Here is a 23,966-nt window from a genome sequence, read left to right as displayed (position 1 = left end):
CGTTAACTTTAGTATTTACCGTTTAACTCTTATTCATACTTGGTTTAAATATTTTGGTTCTCCGTTTAATTATATTCTATAACGTTTAAATATATAGTTTTTATAGTTTTAAAAATGAATGATCTCATTTGAAAATTGTTTGGTTTACATATGTTAGTTTCACGAAATTTTGGTTCCGGCGAATCTTTGAAGAAGAAATATTTGTTGGCGCCAACCGACGGATGGATGCCATTGCTCGGGAACCACTTGCTCGAGGCGAGGATGAGAGGCGGCCTCTATCGATGCTTGTGCTGGACGCCCTGTTCTCCTACTTCCAGCCCCCAGCAGCGCGCGCATTCCTCGGCAGCAGAAGCCCTCCCCTACCCGGCGATTGCAACAACCCCCTTACCACGACAACGGCGGTCCCCCGACCATGGCAGCCCCTCCGGCCGTGGCGGCCCCACCGGTGACATTGGGCGAAGATGTCACCGCAACTCTTATGCGAGCGTGCGGATATTGATGACCGAGGTTTCCTCGGCATGTCGCTCGTGTGGAGGCGTGGAAGGGCGTTCTAGCCGGGCTGCGCCATCCTCGAAAAGAACTGAAGCACCGGGACGAACGAGGCGTCGGAATTTGGCGACGGCGACATCATCGGGAAGGTCGTTTCAAAGGCGGCCACATTCGAAGAGACTTGCGAAAAAGAGGAGAACAATCTGCCTCTGTCTCCGCGTGCGGGTGACGATGAAACAATAGCAACACCATCGGTGAGCGTCATTCATTCTCGAGTGCGTAGATGCGTTGATGACATGGCCATGACGGTGGAGGACATCGTAGATGATGTGGTCGTTGCCGCGGTTGAGAAGGTCGTTGACTCTCTTCTCGATGAAATCGTCGACCCGGTGGAACCCAGGTGCAGAGATTGCGGCATCAAAGATGGACACAATCCACGAAGGTCGAGAACAAGTTAAGGGTGTGTCTCCCAATGATGCTTTGTTGTCATGGCCACGGTTGAGAAGATCGTCGAATCCGTTGCTCGGTGGCCGTGGCCGACGATCAGCTGACCAAGCGGGACACAATCCCACCACAACAAGAACCATGTAAGGAAGTGTATGCTGCGGTTGATCTTTGTCGCCATCGTCCCGCATCGAAGGAAGATGCTCGATGAAGACCCGACCGAGCAACGGAGAGATGATCAAGGCCAATCAAAAAAATTGGACCGAGCGGCTCGGAAAAGCTTTTTATTCGAAGAAGAAGAAATGGGTTGGCTCGAGTCGTCTTAACAAATCTGAGCGAGGGAGTTGATGAGGATCTTCCTCAGGCGCTCTATGGGACGAATAAGTGTAACGTTTTTATGATATTGTTTAAAGGGTTTCTTATAGTGTTTAACTATTACCTAATAGTGTTTAATACCATTATGTTATCATTTAAGTTTTTCAGCCTTACCGTTTAATTATATATAATATCATGTAACAATTGATAATATCATTTAAATATTTACAGATATGGTCTTCTAATATCATTATCGTTTAACCTCAAACGATCGTCGTGTGGAAGAATGACGTTTGTCAGACTCACTGTGACGAGGTTATACACTGCTTGAGGGGGAAGGAGATGGTCATCGATGATGTGATGGGACGCTTTCGTATGCATAATACAAAAAGTCGCTGAGCAAAGAGCCATATCCTTACAAGAAGCGCCTCCATCATCGAGACCGCTTACTTGTTTATGTCAAAGCAGGACGACGCACATGACACAATTATGGCTATGATCGGGGATCGTCGTGCGCAGACTCGCATGAAGTTCAAATTGTTATCCTCCCGATAATCATGAATGGCCACTTCCATGTCGTCAGTCACGGACAATGATAGACAAGAATACGGGGCATTATTCTTCATGTCCGGGAGTGCGATAAGGACGCGTTGGACATGGTAAGTTCTTTAATTATGTCCGATTAATATACAGTTTTGGTATTTAAATCGGTATTCTAATCTCGACTTGCATATCTCGGCAGTGGAATCTATTCGACCTTTGTGTCGATATGGAGTTAAGCGAGTCGGCGACGACAAAAGTACCCGCTGCGTGCACGACACGAAACCCCACGCCAAAAACAAGGAACCGTCGATTGCGCCGTCTACGTCATGCGGTTTATCGAGCAATTCTGTGGGGTGAGAAGTTACGACTACATGCAGACAGGGACGTTCCTTACCTCAGATTACGGTATGTTACCCGCATACTTAAGGAGGGGAGGGCAGCCGGCGTCCATGACAAAGGGGGGTCGTCACAAGCGGGTTAAATTCTATTTTTGAATAACATGTCTTGTATATCTGACATGCGCATCAACTTGAACCTGGCAAATAAGGTTAAACAAAGACAGTGATGGTTAAATAATTCGTCAACATGTTTAAACATTATTGTAATTAAATAAACGAAATGATTAATATTTAAAAGTCGGGAAAAAGTGTAATTAAACAAAAGATTGAGAATGTTTAAAGGGTAATACTAAATGTTAAGTGTAAATCAACATTCGCGAGACCTTATGGAGTCGACCATTTTCGTCACCCGGTAAATGACGAGCTTCCTTGATCCAAGCATTGAACGACTCAGCGACGTTCGAATACATCTCACCCCAACGATCACCTCCGAGCAGATAATTCGACCAATGTGCCATATCCGATTTATTAATCAACCAGTGATGAGCTTGGGTGATATGGCTGCGATTCATTCACGGTATCATCGAAATCTTTAGCCGTGGATGCCCACGCAATGCGGAAGCATATAGACCAGCACTCCTCCCTCAATGCCTTCCCAAGTCTGACATTGGCTTTCATAAAATTGGCCTCCAAATGTCGAAGACAGTACGCATGTGGCGAAGAAGGGAAGACTCTCGCAATTGCGCTCACAAGGCCCTTGGACCTGTCCGACACGAAGGTAATTATCTCATGATAATCTCCACCCTCGTATAAGGCATCGCCCAACTTAGATATGAACCAAGTCCAATTGGCATCGGTCTCGTTGTCGACTATACCGAAGGCGACGTGGAAAAAACCATTGTTACCATCTTTCCCTGTGGCACCCAGTAGTGTACCCCGATATTTTCCAAGGAGGTGGGTACCATCGAGAAACAGCAGCGGCCTGCAAGCCCTCTTGAATCCCACAATACACGCGCTGAAAGAAAAGAATGCACGTTTAAAACGATCACCGTCTCTCTCCACGATCGCAACGCTGCCGGGATTTGTCTCAGCCACCTTATCCACATACCAAAGCAAACAGTCATAGCTGGAGATGTCACTGCCGTCGAGGACCACCCGGGCATGCTCTTTTCCCAACCAAGCCTGCTTGTATGGTATGTGGACACCATGTTCCCGCAACATGTCCTTCTGAATGTCGATGGCCTTGTACAAGGGACGGTCCTTGAGCTTCTGAATCACTCGTGCGCTAACCCATTTTTTGGACGCTTTCGGATGTGACGCCGAACCTATGCCACCACCGCAAGTGTGTGACGGGTTGATTGTCTTGATTCTGAAAGTATTTTTGTTATACTCTTTTGATGCATGAAGGCGCCAACGACAACCATCGGCAGCGCATTCCACAGTCACCCGATGTTTTTCGTTCTTTATGAATTTGAAGTCAAAATTCCTTTTGATTGCATGATTTCGAAGTACATCCCTGAAATGTTCGACACCGTCAAAACGTTGACCAATATCCAACGACAACACTTCAGAATGATCTGACGAGGAAGGAAGACATCCCACACCGTCAGGGTCACCATGGGGATGAATGGGAGCACTCGCAGAATCCAATTCACCGCCAACACTTCGATCAAATGAAAAGATCAATATGTTAAGCGGAGAATATAATGTTTAGCGATAATGACAATAGTTAAACGTTAAATTAAATACTTAAACAATTAACTAATAACGTAAAGGACTAGTACAATATGTTAACCAGATGACTGGACATATTTAAACAATAATGACCCCGCACAACTGGAATAATTAAAAAGAAAAGGAACTTACAACGAGTAAACCTCGTTTTTCATTAGGATTCAGCAATGGCACATTTTTCTCGTCTCGACGACAAGATCAACTACAGAGACATTTGAAGATGGAGTGGACGTGACACATCCGCTGGAAGTCAACATCGTTTTTCTATTGGGCAAACCGCTTTTATATCCATCCGGTGTGATGAACTTAACCCTGACAAGAGAAACTTCGAGACCCCATCGCTCACATATCTCAGCTAACACCAATTCCCAAGAAGTCTGAGCCGTGAACATTAGCACTCTTCCCTCCCCGTTGAATCTAGCAATACCACAAAAACTCTCCATAATATATCGGTCAAAAACCAAATCGTACAAACCAAATGAAATGAAGAACAAAACGAAGACGACGAAGAAGAAGTAGAAGATGTAAAGAACAAACAGCAGTCAGAAAGGCAAACAAAAAAGTGCACAGTTGTATGCATAGAGGTTAGACTAGACGTGATGTGATTGCGGTATTTTTTTCCCTCCATCCCAAGGGCAAAAAAAGGGAAATATATGTCATTGTCGCGAGGAAAACATATTGTCATCGTTCGAATGAAAGTTCTCAACTCAACATGAGTCTCTGTGTAAACGTCAAGCTTTTTATGTTTAAACAGATACATATAGTGTTTAAAATAACGGTTAACTGTTTAACTAAAGTCTATATCATGTAAATAATATGTTATTGTTTAAATTGAATGCTTTTCATCGACATCAGCGTTGCTAGATGGGTACCTCCCTGGGTCACTGCTTTAAACATATTTACGTATTTTCTTAAACACCGTTGTCATTGTTTAAAGAGTAACTTGAGTATTGTTTAACTTTTTCTATTGTTTACAATGACGTTTTTTTGTTTCCCACATTGTTTTTACTAGGTCTCTGTTTAAATTTCAGAAGTTCACAGTCAAATACGATTGTTTCGTTTTATTTATAAAAGATTTACAACATTTACAACATTTACAAAGATTTACAACATTTACAACATTTACAACGTCCGCTCGGACTTTGGACACTCACGACTCGACCCTCGTATAACGAAACAAGTGTCTGTACATTCGAATGCTCACAGCGGTTGCATAACAAGCGCATCAACTTGAACCTGCAAAACGTACAACATTAAAAAAAGGTTAAACAACACACATTCATGAAAACGACTATTAATCAATGTGTCATGGTAGGACTTAAACGACGATCCTGATAGTTAAACACAGAACGTAACAGTTGTACACTGACGTCATTTTCTTAAACGTTAACAGAAAGTCTCAAGTGGTAAATGTCAACCCCGTCTTAAAGGATGTTTCATGATCTCCCTCCTCTAGAGAATCCTCCGCAATCACGCAATACGTGAAAACTTTCTTTTCTTACCCAAGTCGAAATGCTCTCTTAATTGCTTTCCCGCTCATCCATCACTGGAGAATCCTCCGCATTCGTGCAATTATGAGAGGATTTCGGCTAAGCGTGAAAAAAGATAGTTTAACTAGTTCGGTGATTACGGCTAATTGATTCTCAAGATAAGGAAGAAGGCTCACGAAACATCCTTTTTCGGGATAGAGTGGTTGTCCATGGGAAGAGGAGGAAGAGGAGGAGGAGGAGGAGGAGGAGGATGATGAGGACGACGAGGAGTGGTTGTCCATGGGGAAGGTTCTTCCTGGTTATTTATGGTGTGAAGTCCACAAGCAGTCGACTCTTCGTATCCGAGAAAAAAAGTTAAACGCATAGATGGCCGACATCGATCGATGAGAACGAACGGGTGTTCGAGAATTTATGTTACCGCGGCATAAGAATTAATGCCGCCATTAATTTCTACGCACGGGATACCATAACCTTGCCACCGCCACGTGCCACATGCCAACAATTCGGATCAAACGAAAAAGATCACCGCTTTTACAGTAGACTTTGAGAATTTACACGCTTTATGAATAGTTATACATGTAAAGATAATGTTAAACGGAGATGGGAAGTATTAAACGGATATGACAATTATTAAACATATTAGTAAAAATATTTAAACGGATAATAGCAAATAGTTAAACATTATTTAAAAATATACAAATAGATAACCATAAACGAGAAGAACTTTTACAACGAAATGAACTCGTCAGTAATTCATCGTTCTTCCTCGTCGTAATACAACTTTTACAACCATAAACGAGAAGACGACAATGGCACATGCTCGCCTCGACAATAAAAATCGACTACATGTCTCATTTGAAGATGAAGTGCACTTGACCAATCCGATGGAAATCAATTTCATTTTTCCGTTCGAGAAACCGATTTATATATTTCGTGTATGATAATGAGGAGAACAACAAGATGTAATGCAACTCCTTGGCATTGTCTATCGAAACCAGCGTAGAAAGCCCTTCAAAAGGTTGAACATGATGTGATTTGGCGCTTTCCTTTCCCACCATTTTCAGGGCCAAAAATGGGATTTCACAACATGGACCCATTTGAAGTGAACGGTAGGGGGTAAAAGGGAAGTTAAACACTAACGGAAGGGCTGTCCGTGGTGTGTAAAAGTAGGAGGGGGTTTTTGGGAAGTTTTGAAAATTACGATGGGTGAACAGTAATTTTCCCTAAAATTAATGATCATCCAATGGATTAATTTATTGACGTATTACTTGCATCAATGAATAAATGATATTTACTTTTTGAAAGATTTATTTTAATTAATTTCAATGAATAATTTATATGTACATGCAACTTGTTGTAGCCTATTTAGAAGCTATATAATAAATAAACCAATTCATAAATATATAATATTAAAATTTGCAAAATATCATTCAAAAGGCGGAGCTTAGATTCATCTAATAAATTAACCAAAATTAATTCAAAATGTTAATAACTAATTTTCAATATTAATACGTTAAAAATAATTTTTAAATATATCTATCTAAATAAATAAATCAAAAACAATTTAGTTATCTACTTAGCATTTACAAAAATCAAATAAATATGATCCCTTATTTTTTTTTTTCTAGAAATGCAATAATCTCAAACTTAATTATCAATTCAATCATATTATTTGGCAGGATTATTTTAAAAAAAACAAATGATAAAAAAGATTTCATTAAACTAAGTAAAGGATTCCAAAATATTGCAAACACTAACATAGTGTTTGGATTGAAAAGTAGAAGGAAAAATTAGGGAAGGGAAGGGAAGGGAAAGGAAAGAAAAGGAAAGGATGGGTTTAACTCTTATTTGGATAAACAAATTTTATGAAATTAAAGGAATGGAGGTTTTCTAATAAATTTTGTTTGGTTAAGGAAGGGAAAAGAAAAAAAAAAGGATATATAATAATATGATTTACTAATTATACCCTTATTATTAAAAAAAACTAACTTATTTTAATTTGAACACATGCATTATAACTATCTCATATTATAATTATTATAATTATAACTATTATTTTTATTTTATTTTTATACTTTGCTTCTTCTCAAATACCACAATTTATTTTTCCTTTAGAAATATGTCATATATTATTTAAAAACTAATTCCTCCTACAGCTCTATTGGATCATCACAAAATCACTTTATCATATTATTAGTAAACATATTCTAATATTTTAATGCATAGCATAATAATCATGTTGAATTAGATAATTATTAGTTTTTTCTCACTCAAAAAAAAAATTTTATTTTATTTGTACTTTGAATAAAATTTGGATAGCAAGGAATTCTATTACGGTAAATTCTTCTAAGGATGAATTGACTAATAAAAAACACAACATAAAAAACAAATAAACAAATAAGTAAATAAAAAAATACATAAAAATAAGAATTTGCGATTGGTGTCATGTGAATATTTGATTAAAATAAAATAAAATTTAAAAAAGTAAAAGAAAAACTTATAAAGTGACGTTATGTAATTAATTTAAAAAATTAAGGATATTAAAGTCCTTTAAAATATTTTAAAATTTTTAGAAGGCTCTTCCTCCTGGTACCCCAAATGGGGGAGTAAAAAAAAATGGGGTTTCGGAGGGTTTTGGGGTCAGCCTTATCAGTATTATAACTAGGAGCAAAGGCCCCTATCGTCGGTGGGTTTCGCTCCCTCGTGCCTCCGTCTCCCTTGCTTCTTCCTCCTCCACCCCTTTCCTCCTCTGGTATCCTTGTCCCATTATCCGTCCCTTACTTGGTCCTCACCCTTTTATTCGGCTCCACCGACATGATTCATCCAAACCTCCGTAGAGTAACAAAAGCACACCATGTGCTACCGGATCCAGATCCACTTAATATTTTGTGTTAGGAAACCAATTTGATGTTTAGGTTAATAAGAAATAGAACTGTGGGGAATGACGAGTTTTGAGGAGTAGGATTTTAAATATAAAGAAATACAAATATATCAATATATTATAGGGAAAATTACTGTCCACCCCTCGTCATTTTCAAAACTTCCCAAAAACCCCCTCCAACTTTTACACACCCCGGACAGCCCTCCGTTATATTTTACATTCTCTTTAACCCCCCGCCGGTAAGTTGAAGTGGGTCCATGATATGAAATTCTTTTTTTGCCCTTGCAAAAAGAGGGAAAAATGGCACCCAATCATATCATGTACGAACTTTATGCATAGTTTTCCAATTTTGTTTGCCTCCTGCTTGCTTTTTCTCAAACAAAGTTTAGAAGGCTCATATCTTGTTCTTCTTGTTCTTGTTCTTGTTCTTGTTCTTGTTCTTGTTCTTGTTCTTGTTCTTCTCATTTGGTGTACTCAATTTTAGCTCTTCCGATTAAATTATAGAGAGTTTTTGTGCTATTGCTAGATACAACGGGGAGGATCTAGTGCTAATGTTTACGGCGCTGACTTCTTGGGAATGAGTGTTAGCTGAAATATGTATGCGATGGGGTCTCGATATTTCCCGTGTCAGGGTGAAGTTTATCACACCCGATGGACATAAAACGGTTTGTCTCATGCGTCACGTGCACTCCATCTTCAAATGTACTGTTGTTGATCTTGTTGTTGAGACAGATGATGTGGCATCGTATCCTACTGAAAACGAGTTCTGCTCGTTGTAAATTTCTTCTCGTTTATGTTTATATAGTTGTAGAAGCTAATTATTGTTTAATTATCCATGTCTATGTTTAAATTTATCAAGTTTCCATTTAAACAATATTATCTCCGTTTAACTTATTAACTTATTGTTTAACTTCTCACGTCAAATACAGTGTCGTCAACAAGGAGACCGATGATGTGGCATTGTATCCTACTGGAAATAACAGTTTTTTCCATGTCACCTTCGGTGTTGTCGACAACGAGACCAATGCCTGTGACGAGAAGGCAACCTGGGCGTTCTAGACGAAAGAGGATCGAGTCGTAAGCGTCCGAGGACGGTGAGTTGCATTGTAGCCATTGCCATGCTTCCGGTCCGCAAGTTGCGTTGTAGCCATTGCCACGCTTCCGGTCACAATCACAGATCGTGCAATGAATCTGTTGCCGAGTAGGCATTGTGTATATACTTCTTAGTATTGTTTAAATATTGAACTTTATATTTAAATACATCTGTTACCGTTTAAATATTGGCTTCTCTATTTAAATTTGTTTTTTTATCGTTTAAACTATATTTTTATCCACTTAAAATATACAACGTGATGGTGCCAGCGGTTCCCCAAGCGTAATTAATGCATGCTCGGTTACCCAAGCGTTTTCACTCCCGTCGTACATAAAAATCGGAAGACGAAGCGGCAGCAAGCTGTTGGATTTCGCAGTATAAATGGGAAGGAAGAACCATTTCGTTGAACATACTCTACTGGCGCAACCACTCCTCTTCCTCTTCCTCTTCTTCTTGTGTGATGGTCATCCTGTCGAGTCGAACATTTGGTGTTCACGACATTCGCTCCATTCAAACCACATTTTTTTTATCATAAACTTTTTACAGGATGTGTCATGATTGTTTTCCTCTTGTCATCCGTAAACAACCTATAGGTGAAAACTTTCTTTTTCTTGCCCAAGGCGAAATGCTCACCTTCTTGCTCTACGGGTAAGCAATGATGGAAGTGCATTTCGCCTTGGGTCAAGAAAAGAAGGTTTCACTTACAAGTTGATTGCGGATGATTACCAAAAGAAAGTTCATCACATACCCTTTAAAAAGAACTTGATCTATAAAAAAATGTGGTTTGACTGGAGCGAGTGTTGTGGATACCCTATTCAAAGGTATACTTGGACGATTCCGAGGTCCGTGATGGTTACGCCGTCCGTTAAACGGAGAGTTTGAAGCTTAAACAGAGAATTTTTGTATTGTCTTACATTCTATTTTTATCAGAGATTTGTATTTTAAGTAAAGGTCATTGTAATTACGCTGATATTTAATAATAAAATGAATGTTGTATTGTATTGTATTAAATGTATTTTAATCAGAGATTTGTATTTTAAGTACATTTCATTGTAATTACGTTGATACTTTATAAGAAAATGTTAAACTGAGAAAATGAAATTTAAACAGAGCAAAATAAAGTTAAAGGGAATGAATGTTATCAGAGATTTGTATTTTAAGTAAGTTGATATTGAATAAGAAAATGAATGTTGTATTGTATTGTCTTAAGTGAACATTCTATTTTTATCAGAAATTTGTATTTTAGGTACATTACATTGTAATTAAGTTGATATAATACAATAAGAAAATGTTAAACAGAGAAAAATCAAGTTAAAGGGAGAAACTGATACTTAAACGGTATTTTAAATAGAGGCTTTGTTCTTTTAAATAGAGACTTTGTTATTTTAAATAGAGAGTTTCAATACCTTAGACTGGGAGCTGATGAAATGCCGAATGCTTCAGCGGGAAATATAAGTTGTTAAACGGTAAACTCTCAATTCTTAAACATTGATATCATTTGTTAAACAGAGACCTATATTATTAAACAAAGATACAAATAGTTAAACGGAGACAACAAAACTTAAACGGTAAAAGCTCATTATTTAAACGGAGACTTCATTTTTACAATTGCAATCATATTAACTGAAAGGGTAAACGTATATTATAAACATTACACAAATCACAACAATCAAAAAACCATTTCGATCGTGTACACAGACGAAAATGTAAAACAAAACAAAAACCATAGCAGAGAGATCTCCCTGCAGACTAACAAAACCCCAGCCGATAAATCCCCATGCAGGCTTCAATGTATTCCAACAAAATAATATCACAAAACAAAACCGAAAAATGTCTTTTCGTAACAGAATAGTTAACAAAAAACTATAATCAATACATTAGATTGCAAAGTGATGAAATGCCGAATACTTGCGCTGGACTTCTCCTTCGAGACGCCGGTGGAAAGGGAAGAGCTGGAGACGCGAGTTGAGAGAAGACAAGTAGTTGTAGTCCTAAGAAAAACCCACCCACTTCCTCTCACACCGCCGAAATGGGTGCAACCACGACTTCCTGTGCAAGGGCATTTTCGTCCATAAAATTTAAAAAACACTCCGTTTAATGCCGTTACGTACTTTGGGGGTTTGAAAATCATGGAGTATAAAAGGAAGGTGTTTTTGGGGATTGCAAAACTATGGGGTTTTTTTGGCAATATGGCAAAGTTTGGGGGTTTTTTTTGGCAATTCTACCTATATTATATATTCTCATAACCCAACCCTGATGAAATACAAAATCACAAATAACCTCTCACAATTCCTTTGTTTCTCATCCGATATTTTTGATATCTTTGGCGAAGTGCCGATGCCCTATTATTTCTAATTTTTTCCAGTGAAACTTTGATTTTTTTTTCTTATTTCTCTTTCGAAGCTCCAATCTTACGGAGGAGGTGACGTTTATTATTTTTTATTTTTTTATTTTTTTGGGTTTAATGATTTTGTTTGTTTATTATTTTTTTCTCAAAGATTTGGATTAATTTAGGGATTTGAGGAATATTAATGGGGAGTTTATCTATTAAAAATAGGCTTAATTCCCTAATTAGTCCTCTAAGTTGGTTAACATGCCCTTTTAGTCCCCCTAATCTGATTGTGCCTCCAGAAGCCCCTTTATATTTTGGATTGAGAAATCATAGTCCGAAAAGTAACCGATGTTGGTTTCTCCATTAAAAATTGCTGACGTGGCTTTTTTTTCAAATTAAAATATAATTAAATGAATTTAAAAAAACCTAAATGCAGTTAAGAGAGTAATTAACACTCATTTAATGTTTCTAATCCTGACCCAAAACATTAAGTGAATCCTTCATCTTCATCTTCCTCTTCTATTTCTTCATCTTTTTTTTTCTCCATTACCCCTTTCCTCCATCCTGTACACCCAAACCTCACTTGTGGCCCCTAAACATCACCACTGTCACTTCTGCAACCACCGGAACATCACCACCTTCTCCACCGGAATGTCACCACTTGTGCTCCAACAATTGAATATTTTTCTCTAGACAACTTGGCATCACAAGGAGGTCATGAAACATTGCATAGAAAAAATGAAACATAGAAATTTGGCAAAAAAAAAGTGTTTCTTTTTTTTCATGGAAATACAACAAAGCGGTCAAAGAATACATCTCAAAAATCAAGAGGAGTTTTAATCTAGTTGTTTAATATTCAATATATAGTTTGCCAAATAACCAAATAAAAGATAAGAGTAATTTATAAACATCAAACAGTAATACATTGACAAACAGGATAACAAATGAAAATTACATGTTAGAAAAGACACCATATCCAGTGTCTGGTAATGCCAGCCAGAAGATTTAGCAACAGAAAAACATCACAATCTAATGACCATCATCCACACCATCATTGATCACACTCACTGCAAATGCCAAAAAATTCATTTGCAAGAGGCATCAATCAGACCATGAAAACAAGAAGCAAACCAGACAACATAAGAGTATTGAATCCCAATCAATCTCCAATGAAAGATACTTGCACAGCTTGACTGATTCATCCCATGGAGCCCAAGTGAAATCCAAATGCTCCATCTTTGGAGCTGATGGAGAAGACTCTTAAGAACTGCAATCAATGTCATAACCAGACGATGAGTTCTTAGTCTTCGATTCCTCTTTTAAATCTCCTGATGCTACCCATTTCCCCCAGTGAAGCTGCCAGACACCCTTGGAACATCACCACCTTCTCTAGTGGTGGGTCCTGATCCTATTTGGATCCGAATAAGAACATTCAATGAGTGTTAATTACTCTCTTAACTGCATTTAGGTTTTTTTAAATTCGTTTAATTATATTTTAATTTGAAAAAAAGCAATGCCAGCAATTTTTAACGGACAAACCAACATCTGCTACTTTATGGATTGGGATTTCTCAATCCAAAAAATAAAGGGACTTCTGGAGGCCAAATTAAATTAAAGGGACTAAAAGGGCATGTTAACTTACTTAGAGGGACTAATTAGGGGATTAAACCATTAAAAATAGGTATAATACCCGAATTGGTCTCTCTACTTTTATTTCTCTTTCCTTTTGGTCCCTTCACTCAAAAATGCTCCCAACTAGTCCTTCTACTCTTGAAAATAATTCTATTTAGTCCTTTCTACTCTAGTGGGGAGCATTTCTGAGTAGAGGGATTATAAAGGAAGAGATAGGAAAGTGGAGAAATCAATTCGGGTATTATACCTCAAAAATACAATTAATTTAAATAAAAGTTTAAATTAAAGATATCAAATAGGCTTTATTTAAATGAATTAGTAAAATCTTAAATTTAAATAAAGATATATCACTCTAGTGAACAATTAAAATAAAATAAAATAAAACATCGAGGAGAAATATTTATTAAATAATTTTAAAACATGTAAAATCAAAGGATTCAGCTTTCCTCGCAGTCTTTAATGGTATTTTTATTTTATATTTTAAAGTATTATTTTTATTGTATTTTTTAATATTTATAATTTGTAAAATTTTTGTTAATTTAGTTTTTTTTTTAAGTTCGTGGTTGGCACTCCGTCTTGACTGATGGATTCGACATTAGGTCTGCCCATTCACTATTGATATAAAACATTGCACTACACCAAGTATTGGATGTTTATACATATTGGTACATTGTCTATGTTGAATAATAGATTTTTTTTTTATTAAATTCATACTAGATTTTGAGTAGAACAATTTTATATGAAACTTGCTTGCAAAAAAACACTAGTCAAATTAATTATAAGTGTATTATTTTTTTTATTCTAGATGTGGGGCTCACTTTTAAAAAAAACATTTCATGCCTGAATCGATCACCTCTTTCGCAAGGCTTGGCATCCGATCCCTCACACTTGCGCACTTTTGCTTTTCTTTCTTTGTTTATAAACCCTTTAAAATATTTTAATTACATCACCACATCCATTCTGTTTTTCCCCCTCTTTAGCTTACTTTAGTATTTTCAGTGACTATTAACTTTTAAGAAAATGTCAAATAATTAAATATAAGGTTTCCTTTGCATATATACCGCCAAAAATTACTCATATACCCTCATAATTCATATATATATATATATATATATATATATATTCACACAAACTCTTTATTTGACAAGCTTTTTTTTTTTGTTTATTTTTCATATTCATATTTAAATTTATAATTATTTTTAAAATAAATATATTTTTTAAAATATATTTATCTAAATATTTATTTATATTTATATATTTGACAAGATTTTGAAGGTATTTAAATGATGAATATAGATATACATGATAAAGTAATTTAATAATTTTGCAATAATTCATAAATTTGGTCAGGTTTTGGACTGCTATAAAATTCAGCTAACAAAAATATGAAATATAATATAATATAATATAATATTTTTAAAAAATAAAAAATACCCAAGTTAAAAAAAATTCAAACTTGTTGTGTAGTTATTTCAATTTATAAAAATATCAGTTTATTTTCTAATTTTTGTTGCCATTTGCATAAAAACCCTTGGAAAGCTGAAAATTTATTTATAGCTGCATATGCCACATAACAAGGATGATCACAAATAACCTTCTTTGTTTTATATCAATATTCAAACGGTATAAATAGTGAGAACATATAGTTTGGATTTTAGCTATTTCATCCCTCTAAACCATGCAAATATAAGTAATTTTAATTATCATTTATTGTGTATACTTATAAATATAATTTTTTTTATTATAATATATATAAATTTTTTGTTAGAATATATATAATTTTTTTTTAAGTTAATAAAATTAATGAAAGCACACTCCACTTAAAATTAGTATGCAATTTTATGTTTTTGCAGGGGTAAATATGTAAAAAACAGAGATTATAAATTATTGAAGGACGTTAGTGTAAAAATTATTTAAAGGGATTATTGAAATTATAAATTTACGAGGGGGTTTTCTACAATTATGTTTTCTATAAATAAATCCTCTTTCTTTCGTTCCAAACCCTTCTTCTTCTTTCGATCGATATTGCTTTGTTTCCTGTGCGATGGTGGAGCTTTGCTCTTCTTAGTTGGTGTGATCTTGCCCTAGTTTCTTCATCATGATTCCTTGGGGTGGAGTAGGATGCTGCCTCAGTGCTGCTGCGCTCTACTTCTTGGGAAGGAGAAGCGGCAGGTTTGATTCGGATTTAATGCGTGTTCTTCTTTGGTTTTTCTCTTGGGATTCATTTGTTTTGAGTTTTTGATCTTTCTGTAGGGATGCTGAAGCTCTCGATTCAGTTACTAGGGTCAATCAATTGAAGGATTTGGGTATGTGGTTATTCTTGTGAGTTCTTGATGTGTTTTGATTTCTATGCTTTCTTGGGTTTTCTTGTAGAAATTGTTTGTTTAATGAGTTTGATAAGTGGTTTCGATTGACTGCATGTGATTTTTTAGATGAAATATCAGCAAAGATTTGTACAAGTTGTTTTCTTTTCTTGTTTTGTGCTCATTGTTGTGAATTCTTCCTGTATTTTGATTCCTACGTGTTCTAGGGTTTTATTGAAGAAATTCTTTGTCCAATGAGTCTGATAAGTGGTTCAAGTTTACAGGATATGAGGTTTTGGTAGATGAACTATTTCAAGTATTTCTGAAAATCGTTTCTTGTGTAAGTTGTTTGAGTTGAAAAATTGGGTAGGGTTGCAAGCTGGTGGAAAATGTTTTCCTTTTTATTTTTTATGGAACAGGAGTTATAAGGCCCTCCATTTTCTATTGCAAAATCTAGAACCAGGTTTGGATTGTTTAAACTTTTCTGATTCTTGCCATTATGTCTAACTTATATTAACGAAACATTTTCTTGGTAATTATAAGTTCATCATCATGCTGTTCTTGCTGCATGTTTTCATCATTCTGGTTCATTAATGGAAATGATGGGCTTGTCTTCAAACTTTTTATTTCACCTTGCCAGTGGCCAGAACATGACTCATCAGTATGTGTTCTTCTTTGTAATCTTTCTCCTGCAGCAAGTCTCCTGGATACCGCCTGCAAAGTTTTGCCTTTGGTAGTAAGTGTTTCTGGACGTGTTGGCTCAGATACACCTATCAATTGTGAACATAGTGGTCTGAGAGGTGTAATAGTTGAAGAAACGGTAATGTTTCTTTGAAAAATTTTTATCATGGCTTGTTCCTAGCTGACCAATTCACTTCATTTAAACATTGAAAAAGACTTTAATGAAAAGAAAATTCTGAACATTATGTTTAAACATTTTCTTGCAGGCAGAACAGCACTTCCTTAAGCACAATGATGCTGGGTCATGGGTACAAGACTCTGCTTTGATGCTTTCCATGAGTAGAGAAGTTCCTTGGTACCTAGTAAGTAGTTCTCATTATTTTGTCCCCTTTCAAATTGAACTTTGATGTCATTTTTTATCCTTTGATTTAGCCAAATCACGCTGTTGTATGAATTAAATTTTGCTGAGGAATATCTGTACAGTTTTGGTAGTTGGAGTGCACCTCAAGCAATGGATTGGATGATTATTGCTTGGCTAGTCCAGTTTGTTGGTATCACCAATTTCACTAAAGAAGATAGCTTTTGAGTCTGAATATGTTGGCTCTATATTACTCTCAAGATTTGATGTATCATACCTTGTTGCCATAAGGCTATTCTATGGTTAACTTACTAAAATACCACTTTTACCTAGTTGAACCATATAAGTTTAATGTCACAAGTGCAATGTTGTCAAGGGCACAAGGCACACCCTAGGTGCTTGGACCCTTATATTGCTTGAGGCGCAAGGCACAAAAAATATACCTATGTATAATAAGATATAACTCTAATGTAAGAAAATAATAATACTAATTACATCAAAAGTTCTTTTAAGACTAATGATTTTGAAGTTTGACCAATTTTTTCTAAAATCTATTCGAAATATAACTAATTAAAAATAATCATCATATTTCCATCTACACTTTCATTTTCTCCTTAATTATAGTCATTTAAATGTTGCTCTTCTTCATTGACAACTTCCACTTCAACAACAGAAACTCTTGATTTAGATTTTGATTGTGATTTAGTTACTGTTGATGATTCTCTAGACCCTGCAGCACTTGCTAGTGCTCCTCATGTCAACTCATCATCATCAAATACCCATTTTCCTGGGTGTCATATAAAGCTACACCCATCTTTCCTATCAACATTTGATTAGTTTCATCAATATCTGCTAATGAATTCAGATTAGAGACATCATTTTTATAATGTCTTGTTGGTTGTATTTCACATAAACTAGATCATTCAGCAGTTTTTGTTCTAGTCTATTCCTCTTCTTTGTGTATCCGCACAATTCATTATTTAATTAAGTAAAATTTATTACAACTTCCAAATTCTTTTGTAAATAACAAGAAAGAACATATTTAGAGCAGTACTTAGGAAATAGGAAATAAATTAGATATAGATATGGTAAAAAGGAAAACCAAGAGACTCTTCAATGAGGTGCCCTTTTTTTTTGCACATTGAGCCTTAGACGATGGGGCAACAAGGTGAAAAGGTGTGAGCCTAATGAAAGGTGCTTCACTCGAAGGATATAGCGATGTTGTACCGAGTTTGCACTGCACCTTAGAGCCTAAACGTGCTCTTTAACAACACTGCACAAATGTGCCTTTGGACATGGGCCGCTGTCAAAATCAGATTTGGATCTTTAAATTTGCATTATTCTATTTATACGGATGATTTGTTGCCCTACAGGTTTTAGTTTCATGCATGTAAGTACCATGTTGTTTTTTAGAACATTCTCCCATTTCTTCCTTTAGGAGTAACCACATATGATTTGATCATTTTGGGACTGCAATGTGTTAGACAGTTGGCATTGTGATGTTAACAAATTGTCTAGTATTTTTATCTCTCCTTTAGAGCTGTCTTGTTTTCAAGTTTTGTGTAGTAGAGATTCTATATTGTTTAGAATGGTAGGATGGTGTCAATGGTTTAAGATTTTGATATTGTGTAGAATGGTAGGATGGTGTCAATGATTTAAGATTTTGATATATATATATATGTATGTATGTATGTATATCTCATGAGGTTTGCTATTTTCTAACCACAACATTGATTTAATGGCAATAATTAACTTTTTCATGCTTTGTTTACTCAATTGCATCCGTCCATTCTTGTGAAATTTTCTTTATTCATGACAAGGAACTTTTGATAAATATGATTTCATGCTTAATGTCCAAATTGGAATTTAGAGCACAAGACCTCCAGATAGTATAACAGTTGCAATGATATTTAAGTGGGCTTCAGTTTTGTTCTATTTTATGTAGGATGATGGTACTGGACGTGTTTATGTTGTGGGTGCTCGAGGTGCTTCTGGCCTTGTTTTAACTGTTGCAACAGAAGTTTTTGAGGAGTCAGGGCGATCTCTAGTGCGTGGAACACTAGATTATCTCCAAGGCCTCAAGGTTTGGTTTTACACAAGCTTTCACAATTAGCCAGATCAGTGTGAATTTTGCTTCTTTTTTATACCTATTTTAACTTGTAGATGCTTGGAGTAAAGCGCGTAGAAAGAGTTCTTCCCACTGGCACATCCTTGACAGTCATTGGGGAGGTAATTTGTATATTTAATAGTCTGTTTCCTCTTTAAGCCAATACTGTGACTTTTTTGTTACATTACTAATTGACGGTTGGTCTTCTTTAGATTCAGACAAGCGTCCTAATTGTTTTTATTTTTTATTTTTTACCTTTTATGTACTTGGGATGAATTGAATACCTTTTTGTTCTTGAAAGTTTCTTATCATTTGTTGGTAATATGAACAGGCAGTAAAAGATGATGTTGGTAAAATTCGTATTCAGCGGCCCCATAAAGGAGCATTTTATGTTTCTCCAAAAAATATAGATCAATTGATTTTATACATGGGGAAATGGGCTACGTGAGCTCCTCAAGCTTATAAGTTTACTTATTTATTATTCTTGATTTTAAGAGCATCATATATTCATTGCTGGGGTTTATATTAATTAAGTGGGGTGTATGCCAAACAGATGGTACAAGTATGCATCCTATGGATTCAGTGTATTCGGTATCTATCTATTGGCGAAGCATGCAGTTCAATTTATTTTGGAGCGTAGGAGGCGCTCAGATTTGCGGAAAAGGTGAAATTTTAATTATTTTTAAGGCATAATTTGGTGATAGAATTCATTGAGGGGTCGTAATTGAAGCTCTATCACTGATAAAACAAATAAAATGTTTTCGGGGGTTCATGATATATTTTGAGTTTGAAAGCCAAAATAAAGAACTGGCCTTTACTCATCATTATGTCGTCCCAACAAGACTATTATTCCATGTTGTGAAATCTGGTCATTAATTCCACACTCCTCTGTTCTGCCCTTGCAGCCAAATGTCAGGTCAATATAGAACTTGGAAATTGCGCATTGGATTATTATTAAAGTTTTCGGTTCTCAGTTGCTGTTTATTGTGTATTTTTGTTCTGATTGCTGAATAGCTCTTAATCTACTCTTTGTTTTTATATATTTTTTATTATTTCTATATTTTGGTGTGCCCAGCTTGTAACAATTGTTTGCCAGCTGAACTTAAATTTGTTTGTTTCTTTATTATGCATTCGTCTCTAGGTGTTTCTACTACTAGCCATTTTAGTTGAAAAGCTTGATATTTTCTTTATCAGGTTGGTCTAGGGATGGCAAAAACTGAACCAACCCATTTCTTCTGACCCAATCCGACCCGGCTTTGGGCGGGACGGGGTGGGTTTGGTTTTTCCATGCCCCGCCCCGCTATTAAGTTAACTTATTATAAATATTATATAGTGTAGGGGTAAATGAAATTTTTTTTTTAAAATTTCAATAAATTTCTTGTGAGTTTGTTTTTATAAGTATATGTTTTATAAACAACTATATTTTAAAAATGTTTTGAGGAATTTTAGTTACCTATTTGTAACTATGAGCGAGGTAGGACGAAGTGGGGTGGGCGATTTATGAATTAAAAAAAGGGACGGGCGGGGATAGTAAAGCCATGGCCCGCCCTGCCCTACCCCGCTCCATTGCCATCCGGGGCGGGGATGGTAGAGGCGTGCCCCACCCCTGCCCCGCCCCATTGCCATCCCTAGGTTGGTCTGCCTAACTGGGTTTTGACACTATAGTATTTGTATCGTAATGAAGGTGACCATGTTATATTTGAAAATCACATTTATTTTTTAGTAATATAATTTAAAATGTATTAATTTATGATAAGAACATACAAATTTAAAATGTATGTATTTTAAATTATTTGTGATTCTCATGCTATTGAGAATGGTGTTATTGATATATCAATATTTGATTATTTGATAATGAAGTAAAATACATATTTGTAATTTTCTACTGTATAATAAAGTTTTTTTTATTTTTGTGTATAATTGTGGTTTTTGTGTTTCATCATTTTCGACTAAATATATCCTTTTTATTATTTGTGTTAACTGTGTTTTGTCCTGTTAATTATGTCATGTTTGTCGTTGGATTTGACTCAGTAGTTAATCATGACATTTTCATGTCAGAAATTTTCCTGCAGCGGATATGAATCTACATGATGCATATATAATCCGCTGACCCAAATTGCATCATAAATATGAGGACTCTTCTCTCATAGTTCTACTCATCCAATCCTATGATGCTATGTCATGATTGTGCACAATTCCTCTATGCATATATATATATATATATATGATGATGATGATGATGTTGATGAAGCTAGGTGTGGTATATGCAATCACAATGGTCAATGTGTCAGTGATGAACAGCTCTTGAAAGGAATAATTCCTATTTCTTTAAGGCAGTTATGTCTAATATGCTGGAATGTCCTCAGAATTTTTCTAATTTAGATTTTGTTATTGAATTTTGTGAACATGCAGAGTTTTAGCTGCAGCTGCACAACAGAATGCTGAAGGTATACTTTCAAAATAACTTTGTTTGTGGTTGTATGTGGAACATCTGCTTTTGTCGCTTATTCCTTGATGTTTTGTACCAGCAGGGCCAAATGGAACAGCTGAGAATGGAGCAGAATGTAAAAGGGACGCTCAAATGCCTGACTTATGTGTTATTTGCACTGAGCAAAGATATAATACTGTTTTTGTTTCGTAAGTTTTTCTTTTCTTCCATTCAGTGTTCTCAGGCGTATCTGCTGATGTTTCTAGTTTCATGACTTTATTTCAATGCTGCAATTAGTTCTTATAAACATTTCGACAAGTTATAAATCAATCTTTTTGCGCAATTCTTATGATGGATCATTAATTTGTCTTTCAAAAAACTATTATTTAGATTCTTGATTCAAATTTGCAGCTAATTTGAAGTGCAAGTCTTATTTCTCATTTTTTTTTAACTTGATCTTTGAGATAAGGGTTATCTATCTTTTGAATGTTAAGGATGGAAAGAAAAGGGGCACCGCTTATGGTTATACAGCATGTTTTAATGTTCTTTATCTAAAAAAAAAGCCACATGATTACATGTTAATTCATTTGTATCCTCATGTTTTCATCTGCTTTAACTTGTTAATGCTGTTATTTCTGTATTTGCTTTTTATTATTGGATAGCTTGGAATACACTATACAATTAAATAAACACATACATAACATGGATTACATGAAGTAATTACAGGTACATTTTTCTATTTATGTGTCCAGTTGACTGACTCGGATATTATTTTTGTTGATATTGAGAATGAAAGTTCTAAGATAAAGGAAATCTTCTTTTATTTTGTCCAATGTTTTACTCGGGGTTTTGGATGCATTAAATGAGAAATTATTTGCTTTTAGTATGAATACTTGCACAATTCTATCTTGTATCATGTAGAGGAATAGCCATCTTTCCTTGTAACAGAGTTCACATTAAATTTTTTGCTTTGTTTTTTCACTCAAGTCTGTCCAAAGTGTACTGAAGAAGTGCATATGAGATCAGTAAATATCATCTCCAGTCACAATTTATTTTTCCATATGCTTGTGAGTTGTGACTGACCGTTTTTAGTTCTACATTTTCTTATTAAAATATTTCTGATTTGAATATCAAAGAGCTAAATACTATCAAACCATTTGCACGTGGACTTTATTGTTTTAATTTTCATTTGTTCTTATGAGCAAATCACCTTAGGGTTCAATACAACCACATTTTGGATTAGCATCAGCTTATGCCTGTTAACCTATCTATTTCTCAACATTCATTATTGGTTTGGAGAAAATGGGAATATTCCTTGCAATTATAGTTACTTTGCCAGGGGGTTTGTTGTTGCTTATTTTAGGTTTAACTAAGTTAATTATACGTATTAAATATATTTGTGCACAAAACATCTTTCTTTGAGCTCCGGATGATGGATTCATCATACACATGTATATGGAAATGCTTTGCTTTATTGTTTTCCAAAAAAAAGATTTTTTCATGTATCAACTAGGGCAATTTCATATAGATGTTATAAAGCTAGTCAGGTTCTTCAAATTTTGCTTGGCGAAATTGACATGTTCTATCTAATTTTAGTAAACCTACCTAATGACACGAGTAAAAATTTTCATCTATTATCAGTGAAGTACGATTTTTCATTGTTGAATCAACTCGCCGCCTCTGATTTTTCAATGGAATGATAACCTGTACTTGCGTGTTCTGCCGATGTTGAAGTCTTGAATTCTAAATTTGCAAGGACACTGAAAGAACATTTTATTTTTCCAGGTGTGGACATATGTGCTGTTGCGCGAATTGCTCGTCCCGCTTGACCAACTGTCCGTTATGTCGGAGATGGATCACCCAAGCCATTAAAGCTTACCGCCATTGAAAACTAATAGATGTACAAAAGGCTTCGTCTTCAGTTCACAGGCAAATGCTGTGATCCTTCCGATCCTACTGCTGCCAGTGTGATCATATTTTGCGTATCGATATATCAAAATTGTTCATTACTGTGGATATAACAACTAAGAATTTTCATTACTACCAGTGAGTAATGGACCATCTTGATTTGATTGGCTTGGTTGTGTGGATATAAACTGCCTGGTTTTCCACTGGTGTCTTGGCTTTGTCTTGTTGTATAGATGATATATAGGAAATTTTTAACAAAAGGAAAATTTTAAATGTATTCATTCTAAATAACCTTTAATGCCCTAGGGAAATTTTTTTTAATATATATATATATATATATATATTTGATATTTTTATATTAAGCAAAAGTGAATGGATCCAGGAATCCTGATTCCATTATATTATTAACTTTTGAAATTATAAGTATTTTAAAGCCCTAGGTCGAAGATGAGTTTGTAAATTCAGGGTTAGGGAATATATCCCCAATGCATCTTTATCCTGTTAACAACTATATTTCTTAAAAGCAATATATATTTATATATATATATATATAATAAGTGCATTATTATTTTTTTTTTACAAATAGGCAACAAGCGCCCCTCTATCTAAGGATAGTCAGGGACGTACACGTGGGAGCGGTGCTTACTAAACTGTGTACTCACTTTGCGCGAAGCGGGATTCGGACCCGGGTCTTCCTGAAACGAAAGGCCTACGTAAGGAATCCGGTGCCAATTGACCTAGCGGCTGTTGGCAATAAGTGCATTATTATTGGTCTTAACTATACGCAAAATTTTGTTTTAGTATTGAAAAACATATTTGTTTTTTCTCAAAAATATTTATTTATTTATTTATTTTATATTAAATAGCCATCAAAATTGTTCAACTTTTTA

The 23,966-nt window shown here is 35.4% G+C and overlaps 1 protein-coding gene across 2 annotated transcripts; it reads left to right on the top strand.

Annotated features, from left to right (window-relative positions):
- Positions 1-15,283: 15,283 nt before the first annotated feature.
- Positions 15,284-23,279, top strand: LOC120265583 (E3 ubiquitin-protein ligase SP1). 2 transcript variants are annotated; one of them, XM_039273522.1, is made up of 11 exons: positions 15,284-15,463; positions 15,545-15,597; positions 16,290-16,414; positions 16,542-16,637; positions 18,579-18,716; positions 18,797-18,862; positions 19,072-19,184; positions 19,294-19,404; positions 21,153-21,187; positions 21,269-21,377; positions 22,954-23,279. In XM_039273522.1, exons 1-11 carry the CDS (start codon positions 15,390-15,392, stop codon positions 23,054-23,056), a joined length of 1,023 nt encoding a protein of 340 aa, XP_039129456.1. In that variant the 5' UTR covers positions 15,284-15,389; the 3' UTR covers positions 23,057-23,279. The 2 variants fall into 2 exon arrangements, with proteins under 2 accessions (XP_039129456.1, XP_039129457.1); XM_039273523.1 differs by having other exon boundaries at positions 15,285-15,463; positions 21,272-21,377.
- The last annotated feature ends 687 nt before the right edge of the window (positions 23,280-23,966 follow it).

Source organism: Dioscorea cayenensis, chromosome 7 (assembly GCF_009730915.1).
Source record: "Dioscorea cayenensis subsp. rotundata cultivar TDr96_F1 chromosome 7, TDr96_F1_v2_PseudoChromosome.rev07_lg8_w22 25.fasta, whole genome shotgun sequence".
Lineage (NCBI taxonomy): Eukaryota > Viridiplantae > Streptophyta > Magnoliopsida > Dioscoreales > Dioscoreaceae > Dioscorea > Dioscorea cayenensis.
This window is presented reverse-complemented; position numbering and strand designations above follow the sequence as displayed.

Bases quoted from the DNA above. Each gene is read 5' to 3' on its own strand.
- LOC120265583 (XM_039273522.1), top strand. From the start codon at position 15,390: ATGATTCCTTGGGGTGGAGTAGGATGCTGCCTCAGTGCTGCTGCGCTC. The intron at 16,638-18,578 runs GTAAGTAGTTCT...TATTTTATGTAG, and splicing joins GAGAAGTTCCTTGGTACCTA to GATGATGGTACTGGACGTGT. The intron at 19,405-21,152 runs GTGAAATTTTAA...GTGAACATGCAG, and splicing joins CGCTCAGATTTGCGGAAAAG to AGTTTTAGCTGCAGCTGCAC.